The sequence below is a fragment of the Mastacembelus armatus genome, chromosome 3, assembly GCF_900324485.2.
Source record: "Mastacembelus armatus chromosome 3, fMasArm1.2, whole genome shotgun sequence".
Taxonomy (NCBI): Eukaryota; Metazoa; Chordata; class Actinopteri; order Synbranchiformes; family Mastacembelidae; genus Mastacembelus; species Mastacembelus armatus.
Window position 1 is genome coordinate 20669427 of NC_046635.1, and position 26538 is coordinate 20695964.

The following is a 26538-nucleotide window of genomic DNA, read 5'->3' on the forward strand; positions in this document are numbered from 1 at the left end:
GAGCGCATAGGGCACGCGCATCTTGTCGTTGCTGCCGTCGCCGTGTCTTTGTGGTATTAAAAAAAAAATAGTCCGGGGCTAATAACACTTATGTTTCGGCTGCAACACTTCCCGTCGGGAACATCGTGTGCGCTACTTTTATATTAATTCACCACACCAGCGACGGTGCGAGCGCAAATGCGCATCGGTGTGCGCATCTTTGAATCTTCAGAACTACTCCGTGGACAATCTCCCTGGCGTCCAAAGACCTCTCCTCCGCAATCCGACGAGGATTCTTCACCGCCTATGGCCGCACATCGGCATCCCTGAGCCGCTGGCCTAGTCCCGGACCCTTCACCCATCGCTGTCCGCAGGTCTATGAACCAGGGAGGGATCTCTATAATCATTTCCTAATAATCCTCGGACTATTTTTTTTTTTTAAAGAGCCCGGTGCTATGCTGGGCCCATCTCTCTAGATCTTGTGATCAATACACGATCTCTCCCTCCCACACACTCGTCCGACCGACACTCTGGTGCTCTCATCGAGCCACAACGATGCATCCTAACGCAGTGATGCTGGCGGTGGTCCTTTTGGGGAACTTGATGCTGCCTTTCACCTCCGCTCAAAACGGTAAGAAAGCAGATGTGTAGAATTGTAAAACCTCGCTTTGAGGCAGAGTGACTTGACTTGTGCGAGGACGCCCGAGCGAAAATGTTTCCAAAGAGGATTTGACTGCGATAAACGCCACTACTAGAACCAACTGTAGTTGTACACACGTCTCGACAACAAGGCCAGAGTAACCAACAATTACCAAATCTGAATCCATTCCTGACCACGCAACTTAACCTCAAGGGACACTGAACTGAGACATAAAGAAGAATGACTTCGTGGTGACATTTATTTATTTATTTATTTGCAAGGTTATTTAGTGCCAGCTTGAGCGTAGCTGTAGCAGAAATTAACTCACTGTGTGGGGGGGAAAGTCAATGCGTTGTCAGTTTGTTTGTTTGTTTGTTTGTTTGTTTGTTTTGTTTGGAACAACTGATGTTGGTGCCTTTCTGGAACCGGTCACATGATATGTACACATGGCAGGATGGGTCTCAGTTTGTTCAGCCATAAGGGCGTTAAGTAGCAGAGTAGTAGGCCTAGTTTACGCGAGACTATCCTGCTCTGGATGCCCCCGAACAAGTAAAATATTGCAAACACCTGCACCGTCTGTAACACAGGGCCTAGGCAAATGCTCCTTCATTAAATTTCCTGCCATCAGAGCTTGGCTTGACCTTTCTCTTTATAAATTACAAAACAAATACACAGATAAAATCCTTGTTCCAGTATCTGATTTGGATCTTTGAGCACTAATGTTTCCTCTTTCTAAATATTTGAAGAAAGTGACTAGGGAAATTGGTTACTAAACAGTAGATCAGGACTGCAAAGCTTTGCTCAGTTGTGAATTTCAACTCCAAAGTTTGCTGTGCATTAATCCTAATGCAATGGCCATGATTTGTTTAAATAGATGTCATTAACCTGCTGCTGGGTGTTCCAGCTGTCCTCCTCTGATACAGTATGCCCTGTTTTCAAGTTGAATCACGTCACCCCATTGGGGAAATACACATACACGATAGCAACTATTCATTACATTGGAGTGGAAAGTTTTGAACTTTTATTTATTTTTTTATTTTTTTCAATTTTTATAAAAAAACCTCAGTCTGATCCTTGAGCAACCCCGACGTGATTATGAAGAAATGTTCACTTTTTAAAATATGTCTGGAATCAAAGTATTTTAGTTTTTATTATAAAACAGAATTATAGACTATCTTTTAAAAACAGCTTCTATGACCCATGTGTCATTATGACCTGACAGTCTAATCCTCTGTCAGAGAAATATAAAGCAGGGAATTACTCCAGCAACTTATAACTTTAATGCTTAATGTCCACCTCATCTTTTCTGTGGGTGATAATCGGACACCCACTATGCGAGATTTAAAATGACGTGTATTCTGGCGATAGGGTTGACAAGATTGTAATAAATCTTTCTCTGGCACTGGCCAACCTTTTAAGTATGTACATTTAAAATTGAGAACATCCAAGATAAGTCGAAACAACTTAATAGTAATATATTAGAGCAATATTCACTTTTTTTTGTGTAATGCTGGTAAAACACTATGTAGAAGCCCAATAAGTGAAATGTAGATTTTTTTTTTTTTTGCTTTTTTTTTTTTCTTACAAGAAAGCACAGAAGCAACCTACGTCTAGCATATGAGGAGACAAAACATCCAAAATACCACGCCAGTTATATAACAAAACATTATCCCTTGAATGCCTTTCTTTCTTAATTTCTCTGAGGTGCTTTAAGTGTGTGTGTGTGTGTGTGTGTGTGTGTGTGTGTGTGTGTGTGTGTGTGCGCACAGTGAGGCTTTCTCTAATCTTGCTCTGTGGAAAATCAAATACTCAATAAGCCCTGTATTGTCTAATAAAGCTCAAGCAAAGGCATTCCAAACACTTCTTGTGTACATGCCCAGTGTTAGTGCCTACTCAGGCCCAGTTCACACCACAGGGACACTCACACAGATACAGCCAGGGGTCAGTGGGAAACAGACTGATGATACAGTCACTAAATGTGTCAGTGTTTCATCTGTCTAATGAAGAGATCTTAAATTCATAGTTTATATAGAGATGCAGTTTATGTCCAGTAAACAGAAATTCCATTCATTTCAGGTTTGACTGCACCGCATGCATCCAAAAGCTTTTTCATTTTTCTCTCACAGTTCAGATTAAGGGCAAGTGGTGCACGGCTTCTTATGCAAACCAAGATTTTCCTGTGAAATTTCAGAGTTCAGGGAGTGATGAGTGGGGAATAATAATTATAAATTCATGAGATGTAATCAGTGTCTGGGAAGCACAGGGGAATTCATGTTATCAGTAGCTCATTTTCAGGGAAAACTAGGCCTACTATAGGTGGCCAGTTTCTGATATTTGGAGGACTGTAAATAGCATCCGTCCATTCTGCCCCGTTTCTATTTTTACCACCGAGACACAGCACTGAGAACTGTGGCTTTAAGGTCCTTTTGTCAAAGTGAATCCATTAACTCTTAATGGAAACCCTCCTTGTGCACAGTTGCACAACCTTCTAAAGGCTCACTAGGTGGCTGTGAACTGTTTCCACTGAGAGATGATGTGATCTTTATGCAAAGAAAATAAAGGCTGTTGAGAAGGTGGCTAGGGCTGACCTGCAGAAGTGTTTCTGTGTCTTACATAAGTTCCCCCTACGAAGCATGTAGCCTGTTCCTGCTGCCATTTTCTGCTGTTTTCACTGTCTTGTATGTTTCATGTTAAAATCTGCTATTTGCATTTATTTTCTTTGACTGAGCTCATTACGGCACCTAAGTTAACAGCTGCAGATCCGGTTATACAATCAAAATAATATGACAAAGCTAAACAAAGTCTAGTTTTTTTAGTAATACGTGCCCTCTAATTCTGTTTTATATCACTTGTGCATTATCATCAGGAGAGGCTTACACTGCATTTAACATAATAATTTTAGAATCACATTATGCAGCAGCTTCTCCATTACCACATTACTGTCCAGGCTCTGGACAAAGGTTTATTTGTGAGTGTGGAAATATTCTGTAGGACTCAAGCCAGCTCCTACAATGAGTTATAAGCCTGCCCATTGTGAAATCTGATATGTACTGCACTGATTAGGAGCAGCATCACACAGCATACACAGTGCAGGCATTTAGTGATGCACAGTTGTAAGGTGAGCAATGATTTTTTTTTTTTTATATATAATATTGATTTATCTGGGGAAAGTTTTTGTTGAGTGTGCATGCTGTGTTATTATTTTTTCAGCACTGCCCTGCTTCACACTGATACAGGTTTACATATTCACAGCTGGAAGTTCCCCACTTGAGCCACAGCCCTCTGTCCTGACTGTCGGGCGGAGCAACCCAGGTTACATGTGCTGCACAAGCGCAGCTCAGAGGCAGAATCCTCAATGAGGTTACCTTCAGTTGTACCTTGCCCAGCTAGTGACGTGCTAAACACTAGGATGTTTTTTTTCCTACAGACTAATCCCAATTTAGCATGCCAGTGTGATTTAAATTGACTAGTAATACTTGCAAGTACAGAGGAAACCGGGGAATAGTGTTAGTCACGGATAACAACTAGTAGTGGAAAAACTCTTCTGAAGACGTCTTACTTTATAATTATGTTACTTTACGATGAGAATCAGTGTTTGATGACATCTATTTTTGTGCTTCACTGATTTTATATCTAATCATTTGAATTCCCCCATTTTGACCTCTAAAATAGAACTACAAAGTGTTTGCTGTTAGACCATGGGATTAGAGCATTTCTGCCCAGCACAGGGGTTATTAGGATTTAAATCTCATTAAACTGTTGCCTCTCTTCGGTGATCTAAATAACAAGACTCAGATATTACTAGGAAAATGGAAATGGAATTTAAGCTTTGCAAATAACAGCAGTGTTTTGTCACATTCCTTCGGGTGATAAAGTCAGTAAGGACAAATGCAGCCTCTGAGATTAGTGTGTTCAAGAAAATTGACTTGCAGAGACTTGAAACTTGTTTGATGCACGCAATCCAACATAGGAAAGATTTAGGACAATTTATTTAGATATTGGTTTCGTTCTTGCTCACTTCATTTGATTGTGAGCAGTGTATGTTTCAGCTGCCAAACAGCAACCATTTTAACAGAAGTATAGATAGCACCAGACTCAGTGTGCAAAAGTATTGTTTGGCCTCTATTTGATTTTCCAGCAAGATTAGGAACAGCTAATACTTAACCTGTTTTGTATGTGAAAGAAAGAACTAAAATAACAGCCATTTTCTCCATATATTAAACATTACAAGGGCCCACATTAACAACAAATTAAAACAATCAGATATTAGGTAGAAACCTTTTTCAATAATTTAGAGAGAAGAAGGACAGGGGATTTTTAGTTAATTGCAAAACCATCAATATGGCACGTCAAACCTTAAGAAGTAGACACACTAATTTTTCAACCGTAGGACTAAAAAAACTACGCTTAGGTAGATCAAAACCTAGCAGGAGGGTATGGACAAACAAAAATGTATCTGTATGATCACAAAATATTAAGATATTGTGGATGAGCTACTTACCCATAGTACTCTCACACTGGTGCTCTTTCTTGTGTTTAATTTGACCTTTTCTTAGGACTGTGCCAATCTGTGCAGACTATACTTTATTGACAACTCCCTGCCTCACTATATTTGTCTTGTGGCACATGTTAGGGCAGGGCAAGTTACACCTCTGATTATTTTGAGTATTTGTAGATTGGGGACCTTGACACACTCCCATGATAGCGCTGCTCAATGTCAACCCAGAATGTAGTCTAAACCTAAACCGAAATAGCTAAAAATGTGGCAATGACCTTTACATTTCCTCCAGGTCAATTAAGTTAGTTTAACCCTACTTTAAGTTTTTTACCATTTGACTTACCGTACTCTAGGTGACATTATGACAAGTACCACAACTGCTAGCAATGTCCTAATCATAAAACAGTGAGTGAAAGATATTAAAGCCTAAATGACTGCAACAGCTGTAATCATCCAAATGACCTATAATGGCACATAGTACCATGCAGGTACAACACAGATGCACCCACAACCTTGAATACACACACGCACACACTGCCTAGCAGATAACCAGTTCAGTGGTCCTAGGGGGTTTCCTACTCGCTGCTTTCTCTGTGTTGTGGGATTGCGGACAGGGATCCAGGTTGTAGGCAGGCAGCTGACTCACTCAGGTTGCATGGTGGTGGTGTGTGACTTGCTGTCAGTCCTTAGGGGAGCTCCCTTCTCTACCTACATCAGTGGAGTATGTAGGCTGGAAAGATTGTAACTTCCATACAGCCTCAGATGAGGCCTGTCAAAGAAAACTGTTTGTTAGTTTTTGATGCTATTATGAATATGTCATATGGGAGTAAAGTGAGCTAAGACAGAGATGGCACTATGAACAACTTCATTATTTTGTGTTGAATAATTTATGTAAATCCCTCCACTCATATAAATATTGAGCTCCAGACTATTGCACAAAGCTACCCAAAAAAAAACAAAAAAAAAACCCACCCCTCTGCACAAGTTACAGCTGTATGTCTCTTCTTGCAGCAAACCTCTTATTTGTTTCAGCTATCCCATAATATTCTTTTTGGGAATACCACATTTAGTGATATAACACCCCCCAATTTACTGTGACAAGCAAGATACCTCCCCCACAGCAATGTCTGCTTGTGTAGTGGGTTAATATTTCAGTTTGTATTCATGTGTGTTGGTGCAAGCATCATGTAGCTATACAACTACAGCAGTCCCTGGGGAGGACTAGTTACAACAAAACATCCTCATGTTAGCTCCGCAAAAGCATTAACATCTATTCCCAGGAAGTTAAGGAATAATTCCCAAATCCTTCAGAGAGGACACACTTTGCACCCAGTTGGTGGATCAGAGGGGTCACAGGAGTCGACCATTAGATCCTAATGACCCTCATCTGTACTCACTTATATTGTTCAACTAACAAACCTGGTGGGAAGTGAAGCCAACTCAGGAGTGTGTGTCTAATGACTCTTGCCCCAGTTACAATAGTCCAGCTAACAAGCCTATTCAGGCTAAGGGTAGAGTGAAAGCAACCTGAAGGATAAATTTGAGATTCCATACCAGCTTTCTCTTAGAATGATGAAGCTACTTGGATGAATAGTGAAACGTTTGAACCCAAAACCTAGAAGTCCAGTTGCCATGGCTCAGCCTCTAGATTAGCAATTACTTCCTTTAGCAACTAAGCAATTGACAATGTACTGCTGCATGTGACAGGTACAGTATTTGATAGAGATAGATAGATCTGAAGTAGTGTAAACAGTAGGCAGTGGCTGATGATACAGTCCTTACAGTATAATACATTTTCCTACTAAAGCTTAAGTGAAGCTTTTAGTCTACATGTCATCAGTAGTTTAGTGCTGCTGTTAATGTGTCTAGTAGCATCTAAGATTGTAAGAAAATGACACATACCACACATTGATTATTTCATATTGTTGTAAATCGAACATCTTTATATTTAGGACTGTTGATCAGACAAGCAAAAATTTGAAGACATCACAATTGTACACGCATGTTTACACTAAATCATAAATAAATTAACGTAAGAAACACCTCAGCACATTAGTCAACATTTTAAAATGATTGTTAATTGCAGATCTACGTATGTGTAACATTTTCCTTCATACATTTACCTTGTACTGTTGCCCATATATAGTAAAAAGCTAAACATGCCTGCTATACATGTGCATCAGCTTTTTTTTTTTTTTTGCATTTAAGAACAAACTGAACCAAAGGCAACACATACGCCCTACAGATGACCATGTCCATGCTCATTTACTTAAAGATGAACTCTGCTCATCTTTCTTCTGCTGCATCACCAAGTTGTTCGGATCTGTTCACCATTCACAGCTCCATTCTTTGTCACTTCTTGTATCCCAGCAAGCCTTTGAAATGACTGCGTACTCGCTGGCTGCTTTGTGTTTTGTTTTCACTGCCAGTGTAAGCTCCTTGTTTAAACGACATGAAAATCGGTCTGCTGTTGGCCAGGTGTTGTCTGAAGTTTACTCTGTGTGTCTTTCTCCACAGAGCTTCCCTGAGCCTGAATTTAAATAAAGTAATATTTCCATTCGCCTAATTTAATTTTCTGCCACCTTGGAGGGCATTCATTACTTTTTAAGCAGATATTATGTTGTGATTATGAGTTCTTATGCATAGCTGCATAGTTATCTGTGCCATGTGTCAGGCCAATTTACTCTCATGCCCGTAAGCATAGTAAGAAATACAAAAGTAAAGTTTATATCAAATTGAAATATTGCTTTAAAAATGTAGGCGGATAGGCTTGGATTCGCCCTGTGGGATTATGTGGTGATCTTGATGGGCCCAGATGTTTCCAGTGAAAAGAAACAAATGCTAATTACTCTGCATATCTCTAGGCATTGTGCATAGAAACACAAGCTGTAAGCACCTAATACTAAGACACATCTCCAAGCAAGAAGACTGCATTTTTTTTTTTTTGTCTCTAAATTCTCTTCATGAACTGGTGTTGGGTAACAGACTTGTTACCATGGCACTAACTAAAATCCATGTATTGTTAAATATGTGAAATATTGTGGCTGTACTTTGACAGTCCACTGTGAAGAGCACATTGAGCTTAATCTGTGCTGTAAAGCATTGTGAAAAAGGACAAAATAGAGCATGTATACCTTATTAACAGTACTGGTATATATTTTTATCTGGCATTGTAACCTTGAATAAAATAGTTCAAATAAATATAACTGGCTTCATTGTGGAAGTAGGCTGAATACTGTAGTGGCTTACACTCCTTCTAGATGCTTTTATAGGCTTATCTGTTCATGTGCTTACGATACATTATTTTGAACAGGGCAGACGGATCTGGGAGGGCCCGTAAGCTGTTGTATTTAGACTCAACACACAGTCTTAACACTCAAGAGACCACAGACTCTTTGTTCCCATTTCCACTGAAACAATTCAGGGCAGAGTTAAGGCAGTCTATTTTTTTCTGATTTACCGAAGCACATTTGGTTTTCAGCTGACGTGCTGCAAGGGGAGCAGAGAACAGTGTTTATGGTCCAGGTGATTTGTCGTTAGATGAGGTTCATTAAGGCTGGCAGTGTATTGTACGGCTAACTACTGATGTGGAACAGGGTCATGAATCAGACACGGCATGGTACAATCACAGTTGTGGTAATAATACTTATGGTTTGTATTTTATTATGAAATTCACTGCATCTCACATTTGAAATGTGTTTCCTTTTCCACACAGCAGTAATGTAGTCCATCAATTTTAGAAAAATGCTGTTTGTCCAACTCCCTGAGATTAAATACCAGTGGCATAATGCACCAGTGATATTAGGACGTATATTTCGTATGTTAATTAAGGGAAGTAAATTTAGCTTTAAAAGCATAAATATCAGTCATTCACTGTTTACGGAGAAGCTGGTGCTACAATGCTTTTCTACTGTGACCATATGTGAATTTTCAACACCTGCTCTTAAAGTCCGGCTTATCTAAACTAAAGCTGGTTGACCTAATTTCTGGTGTTACCAACAAGAGCTGATATGAATGAAAAGGGATTAGTTTTATGCGAACATGCATGCAGTTAAATCTATTGGTGACATTTTCCATGAACTGCATTTAGTAAGCATTTCGAGCTTTAAAAACCTATTAAAACTGCAGTACCTAAATGTATTAGTTTTTGTGCATGGGTTTCCTCACACAGTCCAATCGAATGGAGGTTTTGAGAACCAGTGAGCCATAGAGGCGAACGTGAGTATGAAAGTGTTTGTCCATCTGTATGTATTAACCCTTTGACAGGCTGGCGTCCAGGGTGTGTAATGGGATATGCATCTGAACAAGTGGTAAAATATATTTTGCTAAAGAAAAAAAACAAAACTTGGAGGTAAGAGACATTGCTCACTATACCCAGTGATCCACTTTATTAGACCTTTTAATTTCAGCAGATTAAGCAGGTTAAGAGACATTCATTCTTTTGACAGAGTAGCATACTTGCAAGAAGTTGTCATGTTAATTGTGTCAGTAGGAGTGGTGCCACTATGTTGCAACACAGTAAGTGTAGAAAACGGTTGGCCGATTTGTTTAACTACTTGGCAAGGCTCTTAGATAACCTTTTGAGGAACAGGCTGAGGCTGATGAAACTCAATGCAGAAATCTTTCATCACACACATATTTATATGTGCGTGTGTTTTGTCCATTTATTATACTTTACCTATTTACACTGTTTAAGCATGAACATGAAATATACACTTTAAACACACTTGTCTTTACAAGATACATGTGAACGAGAGAGAAATAAAGAGAAAAGAAGAGGAAAATGCAGAAAATACTCGTATGACTTGCTGATACCAACTTGGGACTGTCTGACTGACTTTGTCTGAGAGTTGTATTGCCTTAGTGGGCCAGGAAACCTTGACGTTGAGCAGACTGGATTTACACAATGATTAACCCCTTGTTTTTCCACCTAGCAGTGATTTGAGGCTTGCTTTTTTTTCATTTGCCTTTAATCATCCTCTCTTTTGTTTAATTTCCTTCTCCATCCCTTGGTCTTTCCACACCTACCTGCTGATCAAACCCTCTTCTGCCCTTTCCTTCCCTGCCATCCTGATACACTTTTCCTCTCCAGCTGGGTTTGTGAAGTCGCCAATGTCTGAGACTAAGCTCACGGGGGACACCTTTGAGCTGTACTGCGACGTGGTTGGTAACCCCACTCCAGAGATCCAATGGTGGTATGCTGAGATCAACCGAGCCGACTCCTTCAAGCAGCTGTGGGACGGAGCCCGCAAGCGTCGGGTATCCATCAATACGGCCTACGGCACCAATGGGGTCAGTGTGCTCGGCATCACACGCCTCACTCTGGAAGACTCTGGGACCTATGAGTGCCGGGCCAGCAACGACCCCAGGCGCAATGACCTACGACAAAACCCAGCCATCACCTGGATCCGCGCCCAGGCCACCATTTCGGTGCTACAGAGTGAGTGGTCTATGTCGTGTAGTACCTAGAGGGTGAACAAGCTACCAGTCCCCTGTCCCAGCCACTCCAGTTCGTAAAAACCTCTCAGGATCCCACCCTCACCACAGCGGTCACTGGCCAGACAAAAAAATAAAACAAACAGCAACCACGTTATTTATTCATATTCATTTTTAAGTTCATTTATTAATAGGAAAAGTGTTCTCATTGTCTAAGTCCCTTATGTCAGTCAATATTTATGTTCTCTTCTACTAAAATGTCTATCCCAAAAACCCTTGAACAAACCCCTTGTTGTAAATGACCACAAACCCAGGAACTTTACCCAGTCTCTATCTGTACATTCCCCTCTTTCCTCCCACACCAAACCTTTGTTTTAACTGTTTCATGTGTCCTTTTACAATATCCTGATCATTACCTTTTTCTCTGTATCCTAATTTCACCCATTTCCTACTCCTAGATTTATTTGTGATATCTATTCCCTTAACATTATGCTGTGTCGTTTTGCGTTGCGTGGATTGTTTTATTTACTTCAAAGCCCTGCCCGCTAAATGCAGTGGAAACCTAGTGGCGCTTTGAAGTAATGGTGCTTTTGAATCGGCTTATTCACTTTGGGCGCAGTGTAAATGGGACTGTAAGAAGACACAAGGAGGGATTCGATAAGGTATAAAAGAGCGTTTCCTGCCGTCAACTCTTTTCTGATTAAAAAAAAAAAAAAAAAAAACATTTTCTGCTCTCAATTTATTGTGTGGTAATCCAATAAAGGATAAGACCACACGAGGGCCTTGGGAGTTTTAGTTTTTTTGTCCTGATGAGACGGAGATTTCTCGTCCACAAAACAGTCTCTCCGGACTTGCCTGTGCATTGTGTAACCTTGTGCCTTCTCAGCCATTAAAAGCGTGTGACTGTGAATCAGTAATGACATTATATCCTTTAACCCTCTGCTCTATGCACACAAACATTCAAACAAACAGCATTTCAACTGGGCCCGTCTAATCTGTGCATGCTTCAGTGCTCTGCCCACTGGAGCACAGGGAGATGTGGAATGTTGTTAGTCATAGTGAAGCTCTCTGAGAAGCTTAGAGGAGTCTGATCATTGTTGGCTCTTTTTGATTGGACTGGCAAATTTAGATTTCTGTGTTAGCACTATGTTATGGTTTACTGTTGATTTAATTCTCTTTCTTTAAGTCTTATACGAAGTGAAATGGATAGCAGCTGCTTAGTTGTCTCATTTACTCATTACCTACTTTTGTGTGTGGGTTTTTTTATTTTTTTTTATTTTTATCAAACCTAAAAATCTGATCCAAACAACATATATTCTGTCATTACTGAGAAGTAAATGTTTGTTGCATATACATGTAATATCTAATATATTGCATGTAACAGGCTATATACATAATAGCCCATTGATATTAATGTATAGTTCGTAGCTGGGGAAACATACTGAAGCCTGACTGTCTTGTTTTTGCCTTCTAGTTTTGCTTAATTTAGGTTGTCTGCGAATTGCTCTAAATAAGTATACCCAAAACCAAATCATATATGGGTATATATATATTTATGGCATTCCAATATAAAGCTCTTCAATTACTGCTCTATTTCGCGTTTGCATTTTTAGGTTTTGACATGCACTTTATGAAAAAAACACAAATGCTTGGATAAAATCTACTGGGGATAAAAGTTTAAAGTGATACTATACCTAAATCAGTTTTTTGAGTATGAAACTTTTAAACTGTTGTGGCTTTCTCTTCATTTATTTATTTTTTTTATTTAATTGAAATTAAAGTAAGTTGGGAAATAAGCTTATTATTATCATTATTTATTTTTTTAAATGAGAACCTTTATATCACTTATGTCTGTATGGTAAATATGAAGCAAGAGCCAGGTTAGTTTAGCATAAACATTGGACACAGGGGAATAAAGCTAATCTACCTCCAAAGTAAATAGCAACATATCTAAAGCTCTTCAGTATATCATGTTTGTTAAATCCATATGAGAACCAAAGCAAAACCTGGCTAGCTGTTTTATCCTGTTTCCTATCTTTATGCTAAGCTAAGCTTCCAGGCTGAAGTTTCATATTTTTCACACAGACTTAAAAGTGGTATTGATCTCCTCATTTAACTCCCTGCAGGAGGAGGTATAAGCATACAGTTTTTCAAAAAATGTCACACTATTGCTTTAACAAAGAACAGCAGCTGTAGTCAGCTTTAATTTTTGCCAGTTACAGCTAGTTCCAGTGGCGAAATGTTTTCATGACAAACATCTGTTGAGACTTCTCTAACCACTTCCTAATTATTGTTGATTGTTGCACCAAAATCTGGCTAAATACGCAGCTTCTGAGCTGTACTTCTTTTTCATCAGCCATCTGAAAAACTAAAGTACACATTGAAGTAATCTGTTTAGCTGGATTTTGGTGCGATGGCTGTTTGCAATGTAACTAATGATACAAATGGACAGCAGTGAAGGAAATTATGGAGTGGTTTGACAGGCTTCTTTGGATGTCTCTCTAGTTTTGTGTGTGGAAAACTTTTTTACTGTTTAACCTTTGAACCATGACCCATATTAATTCTAGATAATTATGTTTTGTGAAAGAAAAAAAAAAAAAAAAAAAAAAAGAACTACAAATCTTTTCCACAAACCTTTTAAAGCCTATACGGGGCAAGTGTTTCATACTCAAATACATAGATTTTGTATGAATATCAATTTAACTAATCAAAGCAGATCTCAGTGGATTTTCAATACAGGCATACTGTACACTTAGCAAAGTGGCATGTTTGTTGTGATGTATGTGAAATTTTGTTTTGCAAAGTGTGTTCTAAATTTAGCAGACAAATGTATTGACAATTTCATGTCTTTAAGAATTATTGGTTCAAAACATTTACCTAAGCCACATGCTCCAGAGGCAGCACACTTAACTGGCACCTCTTTCTGGAGGTGTACCTCTCCCACAGTAATGTGCTACAAATTCATGATTTGGAGCCTGCCCTGCCTTTTCACAATGACACCAGTGCTCCCCGAAATAAATCTTGTTACTGTGTTTCTCCTATTTAGTTGATTGGATTGCATGCAGCTTAAAAATGCACTGTAATTAAATACAACTCTACTTGACATTCAAACTACCAGATTATGTAAAGAAAACGTATTTGTACTGATAATACAATAAATTACACACCCCTCATTATGTAATATCTGTCATGATACAATCAGATACCAAATCGATCAAAATGCACATTACCATGCATACTGTATTGCAGTATGAGCAGGAGGAAAGGGGGAAATCAGGTTTCACAACGTCTTGACTCATTTAGGGCAAAATTTTATATTTGGTTACATCCTGATATGATGATACATTATCCAGCAGTTACCACATTTTATGTCGTGACAAGGTGTCCTACAAACAACCTTCTGGTTAAAGTGCCTGTGGACCACTGTGCTGTGTTTGCTAAATGTTAATTTATGTACCTCATGTTGTGTGTGTACGCATGTCTCGAAGATTCTATTAATAGTACATGTGCTTCCACTTGGTGGGGGAGAGAGAGATTTAAGTGAGAGAGGAAAGATATCCCCTTAGCTACTGAGTATACAGAACAGCAGGAAGAAGGTGCCATGTAAGCTTAAAGTCACTTGCTGGTTTCAATAGCCCTTCTTAGCCCTGTCCTCCCTTTTGCTTTGCTAGCAGCCTTGCAGCAGCAACCAGTAGTATTATTATGATGCCTTTCCTCTCTGCTCCTCCCCTTGGGGGCTCCATTGTTGCCATGGTGGGCCCACCCTGGAGTAGGAGGTGGAGGAGGGCAGGGCGGAGGAGGCCTCCTGCTCACAACTCAAGCCAGAGCAAAGGGCACCTCGCTCTCAGATGACACATCCTGCTTCCGTGAACGTCCTTGTGAAATGGACCCTGGTATTGTGTAGTAACCACCGTGCTTAGCTATTTAGACAGTGAAGTAATTTAGGCAGTCAGTCAGCGGTAATGCAAAATGTCACATGAATTTTTAACACAGCTGTGCAAATACCTCTGCAGTATATTTTCTTAACATTTACATGCAAGCTTAGGGTAAGGCTTGAGTCCCCTGTTACAGATAAACATTAAATGGCTGCAGTTATCTGCTATAGTGCATCTTCTATCTGTCAAATATCCTCCTGCAGACTGTGTGAGCATAGACAATTTGGATTCTAAAAATCATTTTAAGTACTGCAGTGGTTTGAGGTCTTATATAGGTTTAATCAATCAAATTAGCGTTTGATGATTTTGCATAGATATTTTCTCTATCACTATTTCTGTAATTCATCAGACAAATGAAGTATTCATATGTTAAGCTTCAAACTAAAATATTGATTAATTACTATTTTTTACTTTAGTGATAAGAAATGGATACAAGGCTTTCCAGCTGTTTCATATACTCGTATACTATTGTCTTTTTTCTTTGTTGTGTGCACTTTTGTCTTCACTCCATAGACATCCTCCTACATAGATCAGATCAAAACAGTATACAGCCTACCACTACTGCAGCATGGGAGGAAGCATTAAAACAGTATTGAGCCCCAGTTCTGTGATGAGGTTTGACTGTCTCTGTCTTCCAGAACCAAAGATCAATGCCTCTGATCAGACCATCCTCTCAGCGGATACCTCTACCAAACCAGTTACACTGCAGTGTAACCTCACCACTGCCCACACTCCTCACAAGGAAAGCTTCTGGATGAAGAACGGACAGGAGATTCCCAATACACAGACAGAGCAGAGGAACACAGTATACAGGTGACAAACAGCTTTGCCTGTCTGTAGGCATATTTTGGGTAAGAGGACAATGCGAATAAGAACTGCTGAAGAAGTGATACATTTTAAGTAAAACTGAAGTGTCTATGCAAGCAAAAAATATAACTAAGGTAATCGTGCATAGACACATCTCAGTCTCAAAACAGTGGAAGTCTAGAAATGTCATGTCACAGAATGAACAGGGACCTTGCACAAAGTTTGCTGGTATCAAATCTACATTTGGAATGGGAGGATTGCTTGCATTTTCTGAAATGGTAACATGGGCAAACAAACTGCCTGTACTGTATTTGCTTGATAATGGGGTCACGCTGCAGACCACAAAGTGCAGACATTTTCTATGCTACTATAAGTAGTCAGTGTGTATAATTTGTTTTCTATGTCCCACAGAGACAACGTATCAAAGCGAGATTGTTTATAGCTTGTTACTGGTACAATTAATAAACATTTATTTCTAATTTTTAATGAAAACTGCTTTGGTAGAGGGTTATGATCCCTATAATGAAAACACACCTCTTGATAGTAACACACAGTGACGTTGAGTAAGTACCTTAATGGCTGACAATGTAATAAACAAATAGTGCAAGAATAGACATCTTTATTAAATTGCACAGCTCATTACATTAGGATGTTAGGTTAACAAGGAAGCTATTAAAAATTTCTGTGCATTGTAATTCATAAGTGGAAATGTGTTGTTTATAGTTTTATGCCTAGTAATCCGAGAACAGTATTGGTGATCCAGAATTTAAGACCACTGCAAATATGGCTTTATCACTGCTTTAAAGAAAATACTGAACTGTATTTATGTATCTAACTAGGAAAAAAAAAAAAAAAAAAAACTCTTATCACAGCCTCAAGTACCAACTAGTTATTAGCTCCTGCTGTCACACAGTATAACCTTTGGAGCACAAAGCTACTGTCGCCCCCATAGACATCCCACAGACTCTCCCTAGCCACAAGATAAGACCAATTGGTCACTTCCATGTCACATTACATCAGTGATACTCTGAAGATTACAGCTAAAATGCCTGTGGGGCCCTTCCCTGCAGAATCCAGAGCTGCTGTTCTGTAATATAATGGCATAATGTCAACATTTTGTCTCCTATGGCTTTGTCGGCCCCGAAAGCTTTCACTGCTGAAGTCTAAACTAATTACTGCAGTTAAACTAAAATTAGTTGACTTGTCTACCTACAGTGTTAAGCAATGGGTAAATTGAAGTAATGGGATAAATATTTTGTATTTTGTTACAGAATCACTAAACCACGGGCTGATGATTCTGGGGAATACATGTGTGTGTACACATTTGACATGGCACCAAATGCAAATGCTACAATTGAAGTGAAAGGTAAGATCGCCCTGTACGTCACTGAGAAATTTAACTTGTTCAGTGATTTCCCACCATTATGCATTCAAAATCTGAAACAGCCCTGGCCTTAATTTCCTTCCTGCTGAGAGATGGAGAGATAAAGGTGGCCTAGAAAAGTTGACCAGATAAAGCCGAGGAGAGCCCTTGTGGACAAAGATGTTTGAATACATTCAGTGCAGTTGCGTTGACAGGGAGCAATCCTTAGGCTGCTGTCACAGTCTAGCAAAATGAACAGGCACTGCACATGCTCACTAAAGCACAAGCCAACAAGGAGACATCGCTAAGACCAGTTATATACTTTCATAAACTAATTTAAACTGATGGTTTAAAGTTTCTTAATTACTTATATCGTCTCATAAAACTAATAATGGTCAAACTAGGGAACGTTAACCACTAAAGGTCTATGTAATGCCATTGTTTTGATTTCATTTAAGCTGACAGTGAAGCCACCAACTTGAATAAGGAATCTTCTCTGAGAAAGGGCAAGTGAAACCCTGTTCAAGAGAAGCTTGCCTGTGTGTAGCGCTTAAGCCAATTTGCTGTGGAATGGCTACGGTGCATACTGAGCATGCCCTGCCTCTTATTCCGCGGCTGTCTTAAAGCGTTGCCTGATTGCATAACCTGGGTGATGGCCGTGTGTGTTCTGCTTTCACTGGATTGTGAGATGACGAGACTCATCACCGTTCAGACTGAAGTGTCCTAGCCATCACTAGACTGCAGGGCTGTGACTGTTGAGGCTTGCTATCTGTCCTCTGGAGAAAAAGTCAGTCTTTTAACTAAATTGACATTGCATGATTTTGTCCTTTACATAATTACATTCTCTGTTGAAAAAATATTTCAAATAATATAGAAAAGATGTTCTGGCAATAAGAGTAGGTTTTATTGCTGGATCTAAACAAAGAATTTTCTTCAGTTCTTAAATGCCCTTGTCATTTTCTAGAGGAGTTTGAGATCTTTTGTGACCCAGGTAGCAAGCCCACTGTTATGCTAGCCAGGTTTGCACTGCGCTTCTGGCAGCAGTTCACTGAGATCCCTCGCCTACAGTGTCCTTGGCACACTCATCCTTGCAGGACTCAGCTCAGAGGCAACAGATGGAGGGTTCTGTGATGTTGTAGGATTAAGGATCTGAATTTGGTTGCAGCCATCTTTGTGGCAGGAGTGGAGTTTATTGTCTGTGATACTAAGCTTACCACAGACACATATTGTATTTGGTACCTCATAGTTCTCATATTCGCATATTTTAGTTCGCATATTTCCTTAATGTGCATACTAATAATTTCTCATTATTGTAAAGAAATAAATGCAACTCAAATGCAATGCAAAGTTTTAAACAAAGTACAACATGTAGCCTATTAAGCAAAAAATTTGGACAGTAAGTAATATAGGATTCAATTTAATCTGACATCTAATGCTATCATACTCTGCATTTGTCTACACCTTATGACAGCTCTGACCTTGCTCCTCTTCACACATCTCTCTCACATGCTACATGCTATTTCACCACTGTCTAGCACACACAGATTAAAAATCACAGTGATCACAGTCAGGAGTGTGAAAATGGAGGATTCTGTCTGTTTTAGCACCACACTCTGCAGTCTGTCATGGACATATTACAGTCAGGCTAAGGCACAAATGAGCCTGGCCACTCCCCTGCTCAGGGAGCACGTGTGCACCATAATTAGATTGGGGTGATGTCATCAAAGAGCTCAGACTCCTCCTACTCTGTTATCCATGAGCAACTGAAAAATGCTCACTCCAGGCCTCTCCCTCATTCAGCTTAATTGCATGGAAGGAATTATTGTAATTTTGAGGATTAGTGGAAAAGCAGGAACAGTTATGTTCCTGATGCTGCGCAGAGTTTAACTGGGAGACTGTGTCTCAACTTCAGGAAAGACTGATAGATTAGGTTGACTTGGCATCTGTGTCAGTTGTTTCTTGCCAGATTTTTATTAAATTAGAAAAAGATGAATAACTCATTAAATGCACACCCTTTACAGAGGTGCCAGGATAACCAGATGACATGCAGGCGTTATCTTTCTATAGTGAAGTTTGTTCATTAATAAGAGCCAATTTTTACCATTTACTAAATTAAAATAAACTACACATTTATTTAAAATGGGAACATCTGGAGGTTTTCATGACTTCATTAGAACTGTATTGAATTACTCTTCCAAAGTAATATTGAGTTTGGGTGGACGTGGTATAACTGCAGAACCAAAGTGGTACATTTTATGAAAAATCCACAGACCAACTCAACTCCTGGGCAAACCTCTATTCTGCTAGGCTCTTTTATACAATACAGTTTTGCATATAGGGTGTCTTTAATCTATGCTTCCAATAAACTGGTAAGTCACATATTATGTCTATATTTTTAGTTAAACAGGTATTGTCTAGTAGGCAACATCTAGTATTTAAAGAAACAGCTACAGCCCCTGGTTTTGACAGCGCATTGATATCAAACAAAATGCTAACAAGCCAACAGAATCAATTATCTTATGTTTTAAAGGTGCAATGTGTAAAACGTGAAAGATTTAGTGGCATCTACAGTTGAGATGAATGCAGCTTTCTGAGCTCTGACCTCATACCCCTCCCCCCCATTTCCAGGTGTGAGGAAGGGTACCGTAGCCATCACCTTTAAAACAAAACGCGAAGCACTATCTAGAGCCAGTGTTTGTTTTGTCCATTCTGGGCAAGAAACATGGGTAGAAACATGGCAGCGCAACATGGCTGCCTCCATGAAAGGAGACCCTCTCCCTATGCAGATTCAAAAGGCTCATTCTTAGAAAAAGCCACACTTGGTATTTTCCCGTGGTTACACATCATGTTATCATTAACATATTGATGAAAACTATATTCCATTTCTGCTAGTTTATTGTTCTAAATATTACAGATTGAACCTTTAAAATGACTGGGTGTTCAAACTATATTAGCAAGTGCAATAGCACCCATTTACCTTAGAATACCTCCATATCATAATCTTTTTATAAGTAACGATTAAATATAAACTTTATGAATAGATTGTGAAGTCAAGTGGAAAAAAAGATAAAAAATGAAGGAAACATAATAAACCCAAACTGTGAGACTCATGTGAATGAGTTTATAAAAGTGTCTGAAGAATCCACTAGCTGTGCTTCTTCCTAACTGCAGTAGCTCTGAAGTTCTGAAATTCCAAACAAAACGGAGCTGCCTCAGTGAATGAACCTTTCCATAGAGATTGTTAATTACATTCCTCCTTACATACACATCTGAATAACACAAATTATTACCATAGCCAGAACAGCCAGTCATGCTTTCCTCATTCATGCCATCTGGTAGGAGTTAAAATGCTCCTTTGAATGTGTGACAGTGTGTACTTCTACAGTGTACATCTGCCAACTGAGTTAATGATCAATTTTATTTATTTATTTTACCTTTCCAGCAAAACCTGATATCACTGGCCACAAGCGAAGTGAAAATAAAAACGAGGGGGAGAATGCAATGATGTACTGCAAGTCTGTTGGTTACCCACATCCCACATGGACATGGCGTAAAGTGGATGGATCATCTTATACGGTATATGTACATTCTCTCACACACACACAAAAATTTAGATCTACACTACTGGTCAAACGTCTGAAGTCACTTCAATTTTCCAGTCGTAAATAAAAACATTGTTAGGATAGATAGCACACCTGCAGACATTCTCACAAATGTGTTAAACTTTCTCTGCTTTCAGTCTTCACCTGGAAAGTCTGGAGACTGTGCTGTTATTCCATCATCACTCTTGTTCTTTCTAACACACATCCCACAATATTTCTTTTTCATGGCTCCTTTCCTAGATAGCCTTTTGCCTCACAATCATAAAATCAACAATCATTGTTGGTGGAGACACCTGCAGGAGCTGTTTGTATTAATTTTCAAGGCTTAATTTACATACCGTATTTTCTCGACTATAAGTCGCACCTTTTTTTACTCCTCTGGTTTGTCCTGCGACTTATATAGCCAATCGTCTTATGTGTGTATGTTTACAGTCATTTTGTTGAGTAGTCACTAGCATCACTAGCTCTCTGGACTCAGTTAAAAATAATACTGTGCTGCTGAAGAATTGAAAATGCTTACGTATGTTCACGCTAAACTATAAGTCCTAGTGGAAATTCTGCCCAAAAGAAAGAGCTTTACTGCAGATTCTAAACTGCAGATAATAAAATATGCAGTTGAAACAAAGGCAGACTATATATATTTTAAAAAATGTTTCATTTCTCATTGTGTTCCAGGACATTGACAACTCCACTGGACGCTTCTTCATCACTAATAGAGACAACTATACAGAGCTCAACATATTAAACCTGGATATAAACACAGATCCTGGAATATACGAATGCAACGCCACCAACGCTATTGGAAACACTGCTGAGACCACAATACTACGGGTGCGCAGCCATCTTGCACCACTTTGGCCTTTCCTGGGTGTGCTAGCAGAAATTATAATCCTCGTAGTCATCATTGTTGTGTATGAGAAACGCAAGAGGCCTGACGACATTATTGATGGTGAGAAAACTTTCTCTCTCTCATGAGTACTAGGCGGTAGTAAAAACTGTGAAAATATATATTACATTATTTATGTTTTCTTATCTGGTGCTTGATATTTTCTATAAAAGTATTTTAATATAAAAAAACATTACTTATGTACAGTACATATATTTTACATATTATAGATCACTCAGGAGTGATCTTATCTTGAATGGCTGTGACGACAATGGCTGCGAGGCCAAATGTCATAGACACAGGAGTGTATTAGATCTTAAGCTACTGGCATCTTAATAGATGCTGTCAGAGAAGATCTATAGTGGCCACCTGACTATCAAAGGACTTGGCTGTGTACCTTTTGATAACCATATTTTAGATGCATGCAAATATGACCTTTATAGTTGCACATTAGGGGGCCCATAGCTAACCTTTCCAAGAGTTAGCTATTTCTGCGCTGTGCTAATGGCAATGGAAACAGCACATTTGTTTCCGTGTTGATAGCAGAATAGTAGTGTTCATAAGCATGGGGTTATCAACCTGTAACTATAAATCAGTCCCAATTTATAACTTAATTGGTTACTATTCTTTTCCCCTTCCTACTTCCCCTTCTTCCAAATGGCAACATTATCTAAATGGGTGGTAAGTGAGAAATCCTGCATGGTTTTGGATTTTTTTTTTCTTTCTGTAAATTTGTATGTTTTTACAAGCCTATAGAACAAAACATCATGATCTTTGCTCAGATATTGCTGACATATTAATTGAGTAAATTGAGTTTATTTTTAGAACAATTTTGATAATATATATATATATATATATATATATATATATATATATCCCTTCTTTTCTATTCTTTAGGTTGAACCCATAAAGTCTGATATGTTTCACAAGTGATAGCAAAATAATATTATGACGTTGGATTAAACCATCTGTCTCTAAAGAGCCACAATCTTGAATTATATCAAAAAATCCTAATTAGGATTTTTTAACATAGAGTAATACAGCTATATCCAGATAAATAATAAATATCTTTGAGTTAAAATAAAACAAAACCTTAATGTTTCTCAAAAATACAGTTATCAACCAAGACTAAATTTGTAACCTACTATTATGAATATTTAAATGTCTTGTCCTCCAATACAGGATACCCCTCAATGTAATTTACAGAATAAAAACTATTGTACTGTTTTCAGTTCATTACAATTGTAAATGTAGTTTTGTCAAATCTATAGTAGTATACTCTAAAAAACATCATTTTGCATGTAATAAAATAAATGGCCCATACTGCAGGGTGCAGACATGATCACATGATAAGAATGTGACACGATGAAAATGTCTAGAAAGCCCAAAGGCATCTCTAGTCACTAGAGGTTCAGTCTGACCTCTGCTCATGTGGCTCTGCCTTCTTTTTATTTCAGAATAAACATCCACACAAGCAAAACACAAAACCCCAACAGCTGCCACACTAATATATGAATCACTCCAGCTGGCCAACAGATACACTTTAATACAGTCTAAATAAATAGAGCTTCAGGGTGCATCCTGCTTTTCCATTTACTTAGTTCTAAGAAAACAAGATCTACTCAGCCAAACGTGTAAGGAAAATTAAAAAGATAAACCTGTTTAAGGCTCCAATATCTGTTCCTCAGATGTGATGCTATTTCTTTCCTCTGTTTTCTTCCTCTTAACTTCATATACATTTCACCCTCACTTCACGCAAACACACGTCACATGCAACTACAAATGGAAAATATTAGCTAATGCTTCGCATGGTTTATCTGTGTCATTAAATACTATAAATGCCAAAGTTCTTAATTACAATTATTTAATTTAGAATTGATTTATTTACTAAAATAGAAAAACATTGTGGGAGTTAACACCTGTAATCATAGATCTATCTACTGTATAATCCATAATAGCATAGATTTATATATGTAATTTGTCATGTAACATTATTTGTGACTTAATTGGTGTAAACCATGCTACCATGCTTGCACACACACTCATATACACAAACCACAGGGTCAAGCAAGCTCTGTGCATGGCCTCTAGTTTGGCTTTATCTACCAGAAAAATGAAACGATTAAGGTGGATTATATTTGCCATGTTTATGCCATTCAAATCAGAAATGAGGACTCCCTGCTCACGATGCACAGCCCCTCTAAAATCTTCTTTTAGCATCACAGAGGTTTTGGCCCCTGTCTGTGTGCATTATGAATTCTGGTCTCTTGATGGCTTAGCTGTGTTTGAACACTTTTATACTCCACAGCCAGGGGCTCTGAGGCACAGGCTGACATTTCTAGCCTGTGTTTCAAAACCAGTTGCTAAAATTACAGATTTTGCTTCGTGATAATTTTCTAAATATTGGGTCACTTTATATAACAAGACAGTTTTTAAGTAAAAAAAACATGCACCCACATATGCTATACATTTTGAAGTTACATAAAATGCTAACTATAACTGATCAAATCTGGCTTTTTGTACCACAGAGGTTATTTTCATTATGTCAGTACCACACAGTGAAGCAAAGCCATTATAGAAAACATAGGTGTTGTGACACATAGTGTACATATGTGTGTACATAAGGTATGAAAACAGCCAGATATCAACTCCAAGTGTTAACTGAAACATATATATTTTTTTTTCTATCTAACATTATAAATTCCATAATCTGCTCCAAATTAATGTCATGGGTATGGTATGTTAATGCTGCTTATTTTAGACTTACATTGTATAACTGCATGAAAAATACCTCACTGTGACTAGTGACTTACCTCTACATGACACATTTCCATCTGTATTACAAGCACCAACCACACAGTCAATCCCAACACTATGGCTTTTTAATGTCAAGGCAACAATACAAAGACACTTAAAATAATTTTTAAAAAATGGATTTTCATCAGCATTTTGTCATTTATCTGAATGCATGCATATCATAAGATATTAACCACTGTGCACTATAGTGAACCTCTAGATGCTGTGAGAAAGCTTTGAAAAAAATCCATGTTTTCATGCCATGCCATTTATAACATCACAGCCATGTTCTAGCCCTTTTAAAACCACTATTGCTTAGTGTAATTAAAAGATGGCTTTAAGTGAGCCATCTGTAACCCTCCCACACATATGCTCAGTCTGAAGTGAACGGGAACCCCAGGAGATTCAGATGGCATGTGAGGTTATGTTTATAATGTTTGGTGATAAAGCTGTGCTTGTTTAAAGAGACCACAACACAGTTTGTTTTCACATTTCAACCCCCCTATTAATATGCCAGTACTGACCATTTTCTTAAGGATATGGTTATGTATTGTTTCTGGAATATTTTTTCTACTTTCTGAGCAGCCTTAGTGTCAAGTGTTAATGGAAGAAGCTACTGAATTCACTCTCCTGTGTTTATTTAGTGTTTTCCTTCTTAGTCTGTTTATCAGACACAAAGCTTGTGCATAGTGGGCTTTTCAGGAGCTGATTCCCATGCCTCTGATGACTGAGCTTCCCACCAGTGCTTGACTCTGCCACACCAGTATTCAAGTACCAAAGTAATCAGTGCTTTCAACTGCATTATAACACAGTGTTAATGTTCACTGTTTCAGGGATTTGGTAACTTTCAGGTTTCAAACTCAAGAAGTTGATTTTCACACCACAGTGAAATTTTAATGAACTAATAGGTGCCGGGAGAGAAGGGGAAAATTATAAAAAATTGCAGTAAATGTGTGGCAACACAGGTATATCGTATTTATCTCATTTCAATTCTATGTTTTTTGTCTTGTTCTCTTCTCATGATGCAGATGATGAACCAGTTGGACCAATGTAAGTAGTATACTTTCTACATGTGTAATTCATACAGTAATATAGTCTACTGTAATTTGAATTGACCTTACCTTTAGGTCACTAAATCATAGCTGCTTCGTTTCTAGGAAAACAAATTCTACAAACAACCACAAGGAGAAAAACATTCGCCAGAGGAATACAAAATAGGCAATTTATTCAAGTAAGACACTATTGTAAGGGATAGGGGCTAAATATAGAAGTCATTGAGGATTAACCATAGTCATGCCTTTTCTTGATTTTCTCTTCACAGGTGAGGTTGAACTGCATTTTCTTGAGAACATGAAGGTATCAAAGTATGATAGAGCTCTGGGCAGTTTTGAAATAAGCATATCTTGTCTCATTTTATGAGAAACAATATCAGCATAACACTGGCAACAAAAAGAACATAATGGCTGTCTTAAGCATGCCTTATTCAGTCTTACATGGAGATTTCAGGCTGACAAATATTGACTAAAACCACCATAAAGGTGTACACATTTTTAATGTGCTGTTGATGTCTCCTTTGTTAATTTTATCATGTCCTCAACGGAGGTGATCCTTTTTTGTATTACATATCATTCATGTACAATGCATGCAAGATAATTACGCAATAGGATACTCAGAATAGACATTTTCTGTTGTTATCCCTTGTGTGGCTTTTTTTGCATCCAAAATATGTTTTTTAATGGAGTCATCCTTGTTTTATATATATATATATATATATATATATATATATATATATACACACTTCTTGAAAATTTGTACAGCATATCTTGGTCATTTAACTGTTTGATTTTGTGAGAAATCTACATTTGATTTTGTGAAAAGTCCACTTTGGCAGAACTTTTATTGTGAAGCAAGGGCTTCAGTGACTCGCAGTATTTTGAATATTTAAAAAAAAAATGATTGTGTGTTTAATCATCTAAACAAAAATGATAATGTGTATTATATTTATTTTCTTTTCAGAGTAACTTAGTTGTCTTGTATATGTTAAAGTATGAGTGTTCAAAGGATAGGAAATCTGTAAAAAATATTCTTTTTATATTTCCCTCATTAACTGATTTTTATTTTTATTTTTTTTTCTCTTTAACTGTATAGCATGGCTATAATCCTATGCAATATGTATTCTTAAATAGATATATGGAGGGCAGTTTGTTTTACTCAGTGAAGCTTTAATATTGTGGGATCACTTGGAAGCTGGCATAGCAAAATTCACTGCTGTAGCTGCATGACTCCTCTTTCAATACAACGTATCCATGTCTGTTGCGGTGGAAATGGACCTGCATTAAGGTGGGAACAGAGGGACCAGAGTATATAGCCACGATCAAACATATGAGTGAGACCAATATTTTTTTTCTGAATAAAAAGTTTAAAATGAATCCAAATTTATTTTTGTTTTCTTTCTCTAACCACCTAAATTGAACAGCTCTGAGGCAATCCCTATTCTGACCATGTACCATAACAACTAATGTATAGAACATTCAAACAGCACAGCAAAAACCACTGCACCACCATGGACAGCATACATAAACTATATAAGGGGGAA

At 38.2% G+C, this 26538-nt stretch overlaps 1 protein-coding gene across 2 annotated transcripts; it reads left to right on the forward strand.

The window, feature by feature from the left end:
- Position 1: 1 nt before the first annotated feature.
- LOC113122194 (neuroplastin-like) lies at positions 2–26371 on the forward strand. Of its 2 annotated transcripts, XM_026293317.1 has the most exons (9): positions 2–610; positions 10210–10557; positions 15127–15301; positions 16567–16661; positions 20101–20234; positions 20936–21209; positions 24971–24992; positions 25100–25173; positions 25264–26371. In XM_026293317.1, the coding sequence occupies exons 1-8, from the start codon at positions 535–537 to the stop codon at positions 25158–25160; spliced, it is 1185 nt and encodes a 394-aa protein (XP_026149102.1). In that variant the 5' UTR covers positions 2–534; the 3' UTR covers positions 25161–25173; positions 25264–26371. The 2 variants fall into 2 exon arrangements, with proteins under 2 accessions (XP_026149102.1, XP_026149103.1); XM_026293318.2 differs by lacking the exon at positions 10210–10557 and having other exon boundaries at positions 9–610.
- Positions 26372–26538: the final 167 nt, after the last annotated feature.

What these genes read in the sequence shown, in the direction of transcription:
- LOC113122194 (XM_026293317.1), top strand. Translation starts at nt 535, where the DNA reads ATGCATCCTAACGCAGTGATGCTGGCGGTGGTCCTTTTGGGGAACTTG. An exon ending in TGCTACAATTGAAGTGAAAG is followed by an intron (nt 16,662 to 20,100) that starts GTAAGATCGCCC and finishes TTACCTTTCCAG; the next exon opens with CAAAACCTGATATCACTGGC. An exon ending in GCCTGACGACATTATTGATG is followed by an intron (nt 21,210 to 24,970) that starts GTGAGAAAACTT and finishes CTCATGATGCAG; the next exon opens with ATGATGAACCAGTTGGACCA.